General features: G+C 48.2%; 1 protein-coding gene across 4 annotated transcripts; it reads left to right on the forward strand.

Moving 5' to 3' along the window:
• The first annotated feature begins 332 nt into the window (after positions 1–332).
• Positions 333–13,036, forward strand: ZNF410 (zinc finger protein 410). 4 transcript variants are annotated; one of them, XM_018560461.1, is made up of 10 exons: positions 333–432; positions 1,045–1,113; positions 1,311–1,407; positions 3,112–3,315; positions 6,317–6,508; positions 9,188–9,326; positions 11,272–11,453; positions 11,525–11,614; positions 12,444–12,545; positions 12,882–13,036. In XM_018560461.1, exons 2-10 carry the CDS (start codon positions 1,081–1,083, stop codon positions 12,995–12,997), a joined length of 1,155 nt encoding a protein of 384 aa, XP_018415963.1. In that variant the 5' UTR covers positions 333–432; positions 1,045–1,080; the 3' UTR covers positions 12,998–13,036. The 4 variants fall into 4 exon arrangements, with proteins under 4 accessions (XP_018415963.1, XP_018415966.1, XP_018415965.1 ...); XM_018560464.1 differs by having other exon boundaries at positions 12,444–12,542; positions 12,876–13,036; XM_018560463.1 differs by having other exon boundaries at positions 9,191–9,326.
• The last annotated feature ends 574 nt before the right edge of the window (positions 13,037–13,610 follow it).

A 13,610-nucleotide genomic window follows, 5' to 3' on the forward strand; every position in this document is an offset into this window, starting at 1 on the left:
ACATGACGGAAATCAATCTCACAGTTGTAAACAATAGTCTCCGAAGAGATGCTGTGATGAGACTTCAAATCCCATCATGCATCTGCCTCTGCAAGTCATGCCTGCGACTGTCAGAGTCATGCAATGCCTTATGGGACTTGTAGTTCCTCAGCAGCTGGAGAACGTTTTTACACACTTGTCCTGAAGCAGCAGCAGGGCTAAGAACGCCCCTCCCCCTCATTCCGCCTTCTACACAGCCAGACCCACTTCCTGAATGGCTGAGAGAATTACTTCCTGTTACCATACATCGATGATTGGCCCATCCATGCGGGGGGCGGGTGTTTGATAGTCATGTGACAGGACTGTTTCTGGTGTCCGTTCACGTTCAGTAGGATGAGGATTGTGTTCAGTTCCTGAGCTGTGCTGGTGGCTTGTCAGCTGGAGAGCAACGAGGTGGGTGTCAGGGGCCCCTGGAGATGGGTGCTAGAGGTCTCTGGACATGGGTGTCAGGGGCCCCTGGAGATGGGTGCTAGAGGTCTCTGGACATGGGTGTCAGGGGCCCCTGGAGATGGGTGCTAGAGGACTCTGAACATGGGTGTCAGGGGCCCCTGGAGATGGGTGCTAGACGTCTCTGGACATGAATGTCAGGGGCCCCTGGAGATGGGTGCTAGAGGTCTCTGGACATGGGTGTCAGGGGCCCCTGGAGATGTGTGCTAGAGGTCTCTGGACATGGATGTCAGGGGCCCCTGGAGATGGGTGCTAGAGGTCTGTGGACATGGGTGTCAGGGGCCCCTGGAGATGGGTGCTAGAGGTCTCTGAACATGGATGTCAGGGGTCCCTGGAGGTGGGTGTCAGGGGTCCCTGGAGGTGGGTGCTAGGGGTCTATGGACATGGATGTCATGGGCCCCTGGAGGTGGGTGTTAGGAGTCTATGGAAGATGGGTGTCGGGGGGGCCCCTTGGAATGATTGTTATCCGATTACAAAGCGCACATTCATCATTAGCTCCACCCACCGCTGCGCTCCTTATATTTGCATGTCTCTGACCTGTGGTGTTCTCTCTGTCAGGTGGCGCTGGATTTCCTGGATAGCGGAGCTGCTCCAATGTTATCTGACGAGCTGCAGCCTAAACCGGAGGTGATTGGTAACTCCGCCCACGTGTTCCTGTCACTGACGCCATCTTTACTTCTGCTCCACCCATATCTGCTTTACCTTCTGCTCCGCCCACTTTATTCCCATGAACTGTCTCTGCCGCTGTTCCTCCCCCCTTATCCGCCATCTTCATTGGGCCCCACCAGGTGTCATATTGATTTCATCTTCTTCTTTCTTTTCAGCTGCTGGTGGAGTTTGTACAGAATGCTTCCATTCCTCTGGGCGAAAGTCTGTCCCTCCTGCCCGGGGCCCCAGAATGTGGCCCCCTCCTCCTTCCAGGTAGACTGCACTATGCAGGTAGGAGCAGCTCTGCCCAGGTGCACTTGGTGTATGTGACCCTCAGGGCCCCTGCAGACTTAGGCGCCCACTGGGGCCAGTGAAGGAGAATTCGTCCTTAGACCGCCTTCCAGTAGTCACATGACTCGTTTTATGTCATTCTCATGACTTGTCCCCTTCCCTCGTGTTATGGTTCTTCCCTCTGATCTGCTAAGAAATGTCTGATGTGACCTCTGTAGGGAGCACAAAGGTGGGAGCGCCGATTTCTAGAGTAATAGCCGGGAACTCCCGTCAGTCTCCTCCTATAGTCTATATGCAGTCACTGGCTCAACGTCTTGAGAAGTAGACCATCTCCTGTACCATGTCTGCAGTCTCTGACCATCTCCTGTACCATGTCTGCAGTCTCTGACCATCTCCTGTTAGGGGTCTGCAGTCTCTGACCATCTCCTGTTAGGGGTCTGCAGTCTCTGACCATCTCCTGTTAGGGGTCTGCAGTCTGGTGATGTCGGGGTCCCCTGTATCAAGTAAATTCACCGCTGACCTCAGGTCTTTCTCTACTCTGGTCTGTAGGTTGGGTGTGAGAATTATTGTGGGTATGACGGTCAGGAACCAAGGATGACTGGAGGAGGTCCTCTATAAAGCCTCCAAGATTAGATTCTACAGAGGGACCAGCAGAGCTTCCAGATTGGATTGCATAGTGGGAGCAGGCTGAGGTCGTCTATAAGGCCTCCAGATTATATGATACTAAGGAAAGGTCCTCTATGAGACCCCCCAATTTAGATGATACCTAGGGCCCGACAAAGGTCATCCATTAGACTCCCAGATTAGAAGTTACACCGCACCAGCAGAGGTCATCGATGAGACCCCCAGATTAGAAATCACAGCGACCAGCAGAGGTCATCTATGAGACCCCCAGATTAGAAGTTACAGCGGACCAGCGCAGGTCATCTATGAGACCCCCAGATTAGAAGTTACAGCGGACCAGCGCAGGTCATCTATGAGACCCCCAGATTAGATGTTGCAGCGGACCAGCAGAGGTCATCTATGAGACCCCCAGATTAGAAGTTACAGCGACCAGCAGAGGTCATCTATGAGACCCCCAGATTAGATGTCGCAGCGACCAGCAGAGGTCATCTATGAGACCCCCAGATTAGATGTTGCAGCGGACCAGCAGAGGTCATCTATGAGACCCCAGATTAGATGTTGCAGCGGACCAGCAGAGGTCATCTATGAGACCCCCAGATTAGAAATCACAGCGACCAGCAGAGGTCATCTATGAGACCCCCAGATTAGATGTTGCAGTGGACCAGCAGAGGTCATCTATGAGACCCCAGATTAGATGTTGCAGCGGACCAGCAGAGGTCATCTATGAGACCCCCAGATTAGAAGTTACAGCGACCAGCAGAGGTCATCTATGAGACCCCCAGATTAGATGTCGCAGCGACCAGCAGAGGTCATCTATGAGACCCCCAGATTAGATGTTGCAGCGGACCAGCAGAGGTCATCTGAGACCCCCAGATTAGATGTTTCAGTGGGATCGGCAGAGGTCCTCTGTTAGACTCCCATACCCCTGACCTCAGTGGTGGTGCTGTGTAGATAGTCTGTGGTGGTGCTGCATGGGGCTCCATTGTTGGTAATGATGAATTGTACGCGTTTCTCTTTGCACTGTTGTTTGGGTTGGTGATGATGTTTTGCTCTCTCGGATAGATGCCCCTGTGGTGCAGAGGATGCCATGTAAGGTGCCCATCCCAGCACTTCTCAACAGTCTTCAGGTGGATCTTGACCCAGGTTCAGATACCAGAGATGATAAGAGTGGCGCTCTTTTATCACCGTCGGAGCCGTCATCGTTGCTACAAGATCTACCAGCCAATGACAATTCATCCTTCATCCTTCTTAATCTTGCCAGATCAGGTAACCATTCTACACGTCTCTTCTCTGTCTGCATGTCTGTCTGGTTGTCCATCTTTTCCAACCAGCCCACATCTATGTGATGTACCCAGTAACTGTACTGAATCCAGGGGTTGTCCACATTAACCCCTTCCATATCCCTCCTGTAACTCTGATCACGCAGGTGTCGGAGGCCTCCAGTGGGTTTATTTAAATACAGCTAACCCTCCAGCTTCAGATTCAGAAGGCCAAATGTGTCTCCGGTTCTTGACAAGGCAGGTCAGTAGTATCCGTACTACTGCAGGTCTCTAAGAGGTTCTTGGGGTTAGTGTGATGAGGATTGAACCCGGTGATGTCACCAAGTTGTAGAAGAAACAGAGACTTAAAGTAGGAATGAAGCAGCATTTCCCCAATCATCTTCCAGGGAAGGAACCTGAGAGATGATTGGTTCCTCCTTCTACAGGAAACGCAATCAGAAACAGTTTAAAAACCCCTCCCACCCCCCTCATCCTCCTTTTCATAGGGCCCAGAAGCTTATCTTGCCTTCTTTTGGTGATCAGAACAAGGATCCCAGAGAAGAGGTCTTTCATTCTCTTGATGTTAGACGTTGCCTCCTTTAGATATTTAGAAGTTACCCGACCTTCAATGAAATCAAGTCGTTTCTTTGTACTTTTCTCTGGGGCTAGGAAGGGTTTGCAGGCCTCTTGGGCATCAATAGCTAGATGGATTCAGCAAACCATTTCTTCTGTTTATAAGGAAGAAGGTTTTGGTGTTCCAGCGCCAGTAAAGGCAGAGACGGCTGGGGCTTCAGTGGCACAGATCTGCAGGGCAGCTGTATGGTCAAGGCAGGACACCTTAGTCCAGGGGTCGGCAACCTGCGGCTCCGGAGCCGCATGTGGCTCTTTCATCCCTCTGCTGTGGCTCCCTGTCCAGGGGCGGAACTATCCCTGGGGCCTGAAGCTGTGGGGGGGTCCGGTCCCGGCCACCTTCCCTGGTGGAATATGTGGCAGTGCAGGGTCCCGGGGCCCCGCACTGCCGACGGGCTTCTCAGTAAGGGGGCGGGTCTTGTGACTCGCCTGCTCTCCCGGCCGCGTCCCTAGTAACAGTCGGCGGGACAGGAGAAGTGTGTGTCACATGCCCCGCCCCCTGCAGTGCACACTGTCTGGATGGGATGCTGGCTGTGAGGCTTGGCAGGTGAGTCCGAATGAGGAGCGGGTGGGGAGGGGGGTTGCGTTACTAAGCCCAGAGTCCAGTGCGTTACTAAGCCCAGAGTCCAGTGCGTTACTAAGCCCAGAGTCCAGTGCGTTACTAAGCCCAGAGTCCAGTGCGTTACTAAGCCCAGAGTCCAGTGCGTTACTAAGCCCACATATACCTATATACATGCTATACATGGCATAAAGGTAAAAAACAATATATGCCGTGTTATCTTCATTTTAGATGTCAAAAGGGTTTTGTGGCTCCCGGCATTTTCTTTTCTGTGGAAAACGGGTCCAAATGGCTCTGAGTGTTTTAGGTTGCTGACCCCTGCCTTAGTCAAACATTATAGAGTGGAGGTCCTCTCACAGAAAGACTTTGCTCTTGGCAGAAAAGTTCCACAGACACCCCCTCCCCCGTAGAGAAGGCAGGCTTGTGTTTTTTGGGTGCTTACTTATCCTCTGTTTGCTGTCCTGGAAGATGATTGGAGAAATTCCCAGTTTAGACTTACTGGTAATGGTCGGGTCCATGCATCAATGAGCTACCTCACTATTAGGAGCGAGCGCCTTACGTTTTCTGGTTTCTGTCAGTTGTTCCACCGATACAGTTACCGCTGAAGGATCGAGCGCTGATGCCATCCACAGGGTGGAGTTTTTCACGTGCACTGTCTGTGCTCATTTCTGCCATTCTGCACAGAGGAAGCCCCTTCCCACCATTGCTTCAGCATAGGAGGGCTATGGGGAACTCCAATCCTCAGTCCATTCATACTGCCAGCCTACCGTGACTGGATCACATTTTGGATGCCTGACCTACTTTCAGCAGTTTGGCTTGCGAGTACTTGGAGGGGGGACTATGTTCATGGCTCTTCTTGCATATTGACTCAACAACAAACTGGACATGTTTTATTGTGGACAAGAAATCCACGAGCCTTCATGGTGATCGATGATCTATGCCTTTCCTCCCTTGAAGGATCTAGTGATCCTCATAGCTCCTTGTTGGCCCATAAGAGTGTGGTATGCGAACATCCATCATACTCTGTTGGATATGAACCTTTTTTTTTTTTATTTCTGGACACTTCAAAAAAACATCCTTTTTTAGGGACACCGGTTCCACCTCTGTTTATGACCCATGCTCTTACTACTGTTTTGCTACACAGTCACGGTTAAAGAAAGGGTTATTCTGAGCTGGCCTACAGGGTTTTTTTTTTTTTGTCTGCAACTGTGGGCAGTATAACCCGACAGCACATGACTTACTACGCCTCTCACTGGATCACAAGAAAATGCTTTTACGGTGAGTACAAACATTCCTGTTATATTGCACCTTACCAGTCTCAAGTTGTGTTGACTGCATTTAGTTTTTCTCCTCGTTTTTTTTACCTGGTGATCCTGCCAGCAACACACTTCACGTCCTAGGGGGGACAACGCTCACTCGCTGTACTGAATCTATAGAGGAGCAGTGTTGTCACCCTAGGCCGCTCTCCTGCTTTAGGTCTACAGACACCTCCTCTCCATCTGCATTGGATGGGGATGGGATTTGTAAATGACATAAATTAGCTTAAAGAACAGATAGCATTGTTTAAGACTTCAGTTCATTTCACAACCACACTGGACTTTTGGCAAGATCTATTTTTCTGTATTTGCAGATGTACACTGATGTACCTGAAAAAAACGAAAACTAAAGAAGCCACCACATCTATGGACTGGTAATCTGCAATGTATTCAATGTGTTTGTTTTGGGTTAAGCTATAAAAGTGCCTCCCCCGTTGAGAGGATATCTTCTTTGTTACGTTCACCCATCACTGCTAACTTTTTGATTTTTTTCCCTCTTCCAGGACTCGGGTCCCCGTCAGAACATTTAGTGTTTGTTCACGATGAAGCGGAAGAATCTGGAAATGATTTCCTGTCCAATGATTGCACAGACAGCAGTACACCATGGTTCCTGCGGGTTCAGGAATTGGCTCATGATAGCCTTATCGCTGCCACTCGGGCACAGCTGGCAAAACATGCAAAGAATAGCAATAATGGTAATAACTAGTCCTGGCAGCAGAGGGACTTCTTTGTGTCTTACCATCATGGAATGTCTGATTTATATAAAAGGCCCGGGGTCATCCGTATGATTCATTGGAGTCAAAGCACTAAGTCACATTATGAGGACATGTCTCTAACAACATCAGATCCTCGCTGTGCCCATTCTTCTAACAAATGACGAGAATGCTTCATTACACCATTGCAGTCATCTCGGTGTATGTTCTCCCCAATATCGGTGCCCACGGCACTGTTATCTGTAAAGCATCAGCGTAGCCGCCATTTCCTGGCACCAGCTTGCTTGCAGACCAGTCTGGATGGAACTGCTGAGTAGTCAGCAGCCAGTGGAAGTATAAAGGATCCCTATGGGAAGCAATCTGCTTTTAGAATAGTTGTATGTAATGGTAGTATTTATTATATAAATTCCTATTTTCCACATTGATATGCAGGCCAAGCTATCCAGCAATAATGGAAGGGCTCATTACCAAAGCAATATTTAAAGGAGAACTATGAGGCGAGTGAAAATCACTCGGCCTCCTAGTTGGAGCCGACGTGTGACAATGAAACTGTCACACGTCGGCTCAATAGATCGGGAAGTGAGTGAACACATACTGTTGCTTGCTCTCTTCTCGATCCTGTGCCTGCAGAGAGACGTGACTGTCCGTCACCGCTCACCCACAGGGATTCCCCCCCGCTCCGATCCTCCAGCGCTGACTGGGGGAACAGACAGGGGAGGGGGCGGGTAAAAAAAAAACACGTGCACATGCCAAAAGATTATGACCGTCCATCTAATATTGAGTAGGTCCTCCTTTTGCCTCCCAAACAGCCCTGATCCGTCGAGACATGGACTCCACTAGACCTCTGAAGGTATGCTGTGCTATGTGGCACCAAGCCATCGGTAGCAGATCCTTTAAGTCCTGTAAATTGTAAGTCAACACCTAGAACTTGTTCTCAAAAGATCAGCCGCACAGAATCCAAACAGGTTCGAAAAAACAAGTCAATCCAAGAGAACAATGAACAGCGTGTACATCACCATGAGCATCTTGTTTCACCACCTGGGCTTAATCATAGAGGTTTATGATGATTAAGGTGATGAGAGGCGTTGGCGTGATGTGGGAGATGCTCATGTACACGCTGTTCATTGTTCTCTTGGATTGACTTGTTTTTTCGAAGCCGTTTGGATTATTTCAATAAACTTTTTGGATTGCACTCATTGTGGTTTTGTGCGGCTGATCTTTTGAGGATTCGTTTGAACAAGTGGGAAGCACACTATAGCCTGCACCCAGAATGTGGACTGACTGCAGCGGAAGTTAGAATGGAGCGGTGAGTCTATGGAACTTTCTTGACCTCAAGCTTGTTGCTTTGTTCCTCAAACCCTTCTTGAACCATTTGTCCAGTGTGGCGGGGATCATTATCCAGCTGATAGAGGCCACTGCCATCAGGGAATGCTGTTTCCATGAAGGGGTGTACTTGGTCAGTAAGAATGTTTAGTTAAGTGGTACGTGTCAAAGTAATCCATGAATGGCAGGTTTCCCAGAAGAACATTGCCCAAAGCATCACACTGCCTCCACCTCCTTCCCATACTGAAGCCTGGTGCCATCTCTTCCCCAGGAAAGTGACACACGCAACCGGCTATCCACATAGTATTTGAGGTTGAATAAAGACACAAGTCCATCAAGTCCCCCCTTAGTCTCCTCACTTCCAGAGTGAACAAGTTTAAATTCAGGAACCTTGTCTTATAGCTTAGGTCCTCCAGCCCCACATGATATAAAAAAAAACGTGATTCATCAGACCAGGCCACTTTCTTTCATTGCTTTGCGATCTAGTGCTGATGCTTATGCGCCCATCGTAGGGACTATTGATGGTGAACACAAGTCAGCATGGGCAACCTGACCAGTCTGCAGCTACACAGCCCCTTATGCAACAAACTGTGGTGCATTGTGTGTTCAGACGCCTTTCTATCAGAACTGGCATGGACCGGGTCAGAGCAACTCTAGAACTGCAGACCTGGAACAGTGGGATGTTCCAGGTCTGCAGTGGTCCAAGGAAGGAAATCCAGTTGGGCAGCCAAGGCTCATTAATGCTCGTGGGGAGCGAAGGTTGGCCCATGTAGTCCAGTCCAATAGAAGACTGCATAGCAGTTGTTGGCATATGTGGCTGCGTAACTGCAGACCTGTGAGGGTGCCCACGCTGAACCCTGCCCACTGCTAAAAGCGCCTACAGTGGGCACATGAACATTAGAACTGGGCCACAGAGGAGTGGAAGAAGGTGGCCTGGTATGATATGGATGTTGCTTTGACACGTATCGCCTACCTAAACATCGTTGAAGTGATGACTCGGCCTCCAAATTCTTCAGATCTCAATCCAATGAAGCATTTGTGGGATGTGCTGGAAAAACAAGTCCGATCCATGGAGGCCGATCACCTCACAGCTTACAGGACTTAAAGGATCTGCTACTGATGGCTAGGTGGCACATACCACAGCATACCTTCAGAGGTCTAGTGAAGTCCATACCTCGGTGGGTCAGGAAAAGGGGGACCTACTCAATATTAGGCGGGTAGGCATAATGTGCGTCTGTGTGTGTTAGGGTTGCATGTGATTTTAAATTAGAAGATGGATCTTCTGCAGTGTTGATAGATACCGGGGCTGACCCTAACATTAATTTTCTCTTCCTCCAGTGGAAATTTCACTGAATAACTTCCCTGAAGCTGAACCAAAAGCTTCTGCATCAGAGAAACGTCTGCACTGCTCATACCAGGGCTGTGACCGTGTCTTTGTGTGGCCAACGCACCTGAAATACCACCTGAAAACACACAGGTAACTTTCCTGCAGCAATACAACAACTGGGGACTATATAACCTTTTGTGTCCTCTCGTGATCACCCTAATTTGGTAAACTACAAAGAAATCCCAAAACTGATGCATAGGAGTCGGCGGTCTTCACAACTTGGGCATTGACTAATTGTTATCTGAAAGACTGCAAGCCAGACTTTTATGGTTCTAGTTTAAAAAAAAAAAAGTGAAGTGACCTTATCCTTTCCCCCTCCCAGTTGCAATATTGCCAACGGCCTCTGGTGTTTGTTTACATCAGGGTTGTCCAAACTGCGGCCCTCCAGCTGTGGTGGAACTACGAATCCCATGAGTCATTGCAAGATTTTCACAGCCACAGACATGACTCCCGGAGAGAGATGCTTCATGGGATTTGTGGCTTCACCACAGCTGGAGGGCCGGAGTTTGGCTACCCCTGGTATACATCCTGCTGGCAGATCTTCAGTAGGCTAGCTGGGCCTGCCAGGCGTCTTCCACCTCGCGAAACAGACCCATAGAACCCTATGGAAAACTGAGCCGGTGCATGGGAGAGATGGGCAGAGGGATGTAAAACAAACCCCAAGGGCCACAGGAACAGTTGCATGGTAAGCATGCATCTGGGGAAGAGAAGCTATGTTGGCATGGTTGGGGGGGGGATGTTTGCAAAAAGCATAAGTACACTTTGTTTGACAGTGTGCTTATCCTTTGAAACATCTGTACCTGTCTGTCACGCCCAGGTCTCAGCGATTATAGAATCCGGATCTCAGCTGCGGAGTTTAGGGGGAGTTGGACTCAGGGTGAGGGGTGTGACGGCAATTCAGGCTTGAACCTCTGGCGTCACTCACAATCTAACGGTGAGTTAGAGGTTCGTGCATCATAGACCGTACATAGATCAAAACGTTTAGTAGTGGCTATTACTTCATAGACCACAATGTGGCTAATACACACGATTCACGTAACTTAGGAGAAAATGACTAGGCAGCGTCAGCATCAAAGTAACATAACGTAGTTCGTTGTGCGTCCCGAATCGAGCAACAGGTACTAGGTACAAGCACGGATATAATGCACAGCGTGGCACGGCACAAAGTACTTCAGTAAGGTATAAAGTCAATGAGGATCACAATGCTAGATTAGTACTTCAGTATAACGTATAAAGTCAATGAGGATCACAATGCTAGATTAGTACTTCAGTATAACGTATAAAGTCAATGAGGATCACAATGCTAGATTAGTACTTCAGTATAACGTATAAAGTCAATGAGGATCACAATGCTAGATTAGTACTTCAGTGTAAGGTATATAGTCAATGAGGTTCACTAAGATAAGGACTGCAGTTTTAGGTGCAGAGTACTTGCAGTTTGCAGAGCGGTAGCTGCTGAAGTGAATCCTCCTGGCAGGCTGTGGTGGTGTTTAGAAGTTCTGATGTAGCAGGTGGCTCAGCTGTCTTCGGGTGGAGGGTTACCAGGGCGTTCGATCCGAAATAGTGGAACGCCTTGCTAACCTCGTAGGTGTCTTTAAATAGCCCGCAGGTGCAGGAAATCGAAAGAGAGCCCTAGCGCCGCTTTCCCTGTTCCAGAGTGGAACGCATCGGCCGGCGTCTTAGTGAGGGGGCGTGACGGCGGTGATCCTCTTCCTGGTGCGTTCCACTCTGGACGTCCCCGGAAATCCTTACACTGTCACCATATGTAGACAAATGTTATTGTTCATATCATCGCTAAATATCAGCAGAGATGGGGGCGTGGCCGGGATGTGAGACTGAGCAGACGTGTCTCACTGCAGCTCCCGACATCCGTGCTACATCCTGACCCTTAGCTAGCTGACAAACCGGCCGAAATACTACAGCAGAGATACATTCTGTGATTCACATCAGAGGAGCTCCAAGCTGACAACCCTCACCATCCTGCTTTTGGATGAACTGACCACCCCTTTCACTGCTTCTGTCCTTTTGGTTTTAGGAATGACCGCTCCTTTACATGCCCAGCAGAGGGCTGCGGGAAGAGTTTTTATGTTCTTCAGAGGTTGAAAGTCCACATGCGCACTCATAATGGTGAACGACCATTCCTGTGTCCGGAGACTGGCTGCGGCAAACAGTTCACAACAGCCGGAAACCTGAAGAACCATCTTCGCATTCACACTGGTGAGTGGTGGCAGAAGCCACTGGATCTCGGCTTGTATTTGGCCATTTACTAATGGTTTGTCTTCCTGCAGGAGAAAAGCCTTTTGTGTGTGAGATGGAAGGGTGCAGCCGGTCATTTGCCGAGTATTCCAGCCTGCGCAAACATCAGGTTGTCCATTCCGGTAAAGACTGTCTGTGGCCTTTATGTCTTAGACATAGTGTATTGCTGTCTGCTTGTGAGCGGTAATGTTTAGCCAGTGATAGTTTTATCCTTGGCATCCACTGTATGGAAAGCTCCCAACATTCTGTATAACCATGCAACTGCCCCATATAATGTGATTGTGTGAATTGCATTCGTCACATGGAGCTATAATCCAATATCTTCCATCCAAAGATGTCTTATTTCCCTGCCAACCTTCTCGGATATAAGGGTCCATGCAGTGCAGGCCTCTCCATTCCATAAAACATTACAACAGGTGATGAGGTGGAGTTGGTACATCTCACAGCATGTGAGCCCTTCCTCCAAATATTATTAGAAGAACCCGTTGATCAGCATGGTAGTGGGTCTGATGCAGCATGTTTAAAGCTTTGTGAACAAATAAATCTGCGCTTCTGGAAAAATAAAATTTAGTAATAAATTAAATTAATTAAATTAATAAAATAAGAATAAATGTGAATAAATGTGAATAGTTATACCCCAAGCTGCTCTGAAAAAGGTGGAACCTAGTATGATCAAAAGAAACAAAGCGCTAAAGGTAGCTGTATGAGCAAAGGAATAAGCTATAATTGATTCTGGCGAGGTCAGTATGGAAGCTAATATAAAAGTATAAAACAGGACTAGCTTCATAAACAAGTATAGATATAACCAGTCTAACCAAAATAAAGCTTTGTCTATATACTTTGTACCACCTTTAGTCAACCCTCAACCTTCCCATACTTTATTGTATAACCAGAAGCAGCCAATGTATGTGCACAATGTGATGAGCCTCCTTTCTGATGTTTGCCGGGCAGGTGTGAAGTCTCACCAGTGTCCCATCTGCGGGAAGAGCTTCTCCCAAAGTGGAAGCAGAAATGCTCATGTAAAGAAGCATCACTCTGGAAAGCTGGAAGGTAGGTTCCTTGTCCTGCAACGTTAGATGGTAGGTGCCCTTGTCCTCCTGAGTTATGCCAAGAATGGTGGGTATAAGTTACATAGCTTTGCCTGGTCTCTTATTACAGTGGTACCTCGGTTCACAAACTTAAAGGAGAACTATGGGGTTAGGTCTTTTCCCCATAGTTCTCCTATGTGTTCATCACCCGATGCTGAGCACATGAATGGAAGCAAACGTTTGCCGAACTTCCTGTTTGCGAACCGAGGTACCACTGTACACACATTTTGGATTTGTGAAGGAAACAGGAAAAGTCTGTTTTGGGTTTTCAAGGTTTCCTTTTCTCTTATTTCAGACAACGACAGAATGGAGGAGCATCTCCAGCTGAGCGAAGACACTTTACAGGACTCTCCCCTGCTATCTGTATCATCAGACAGACACTCCTATGAAGAAGACGTCTCCATTCTACTTAACTAAAGACACTGACATCATTCTGTGTGATTGGTTCTACTCTAAGAACAAGAATTGTTTGAGGAACCAAGTCTTGGCCGTCACGGCCGACTCTGGACAAACTGATTAAGCTCTGCAGAGTCTGGGGATGCGAGGGACATTCTCCCCCTGTAAAGGACAATCGATTTTATGTATGGACAGAAGCCAGGCCCTCACGTCTTCCAAAACATAACCGTATATAAAAGCACATTAAAGGTGACCATCTCTACCCCTCCAAGCTACTTATCTGGTCAAATAAACTCTTTCCTGGCAATGCCTTCATCTGTGAAGTGGTGTATATAAATACAATGATCGTTCTCCTCCACTGTGGTCCCAGGAAAGGGCAACAACATTATTCTGGAACTTCATTCTATATGGGTACAAATCATTAACAACGTTCCACAGGCAAACAAAATTGTAGTCCAAACCGGTATATTCCCTCCCATTATAAGCATGCTCCAGTTTTGTAGGAAAGCAATACTGTCAGCATGAATATAAGCACCTAGGGGCGGGATCTGTGTCACTCAATGGGACTACAAGAACAATATTTTACAAGAAGTACAAAAATCCTATTTCTTTCTTGTCCATTGAGGGACACAGG

The sequence above is a fragment of the Nanorana parkeri genome, unplaced genomic scaffold, assembly GCF_000935625.1.
Source record: "Nanorana parkeri isolate BGI_ZX_2015 unplaced genomic scaffold, ASM93562v1 scaffold456, whole genome shotgun sequence".
Lineage (NCBI taxonomy): Eukaryota > Metazoa > Chordata > Amphibia > Anura > Dicroglossidae > Nanorana > Nanorana parkeri.

Coding starts and splice junctions, on each gene's coding strand:
- ZNF410 (XM_018560464.1), top strand. CDS start 1,081: ATGTTATCTGACGAGCTGCAGCCTAAACCGGAG. Junction 1,114..1,310: donor AGCTGCAGCCTAAACCGGAG/GTGATTGGTAAC, acceptor CTTTCTTTTCAG/CTGCTGGTGGAGTTTGTACA. Junction 11,454..11,524: donor CCATCTTCGCATTCACACTG/GTGAGTGGTGGC, acceptor GTCTTCCTGCAG/GAGAAAAGCCTTTTGTGTGT.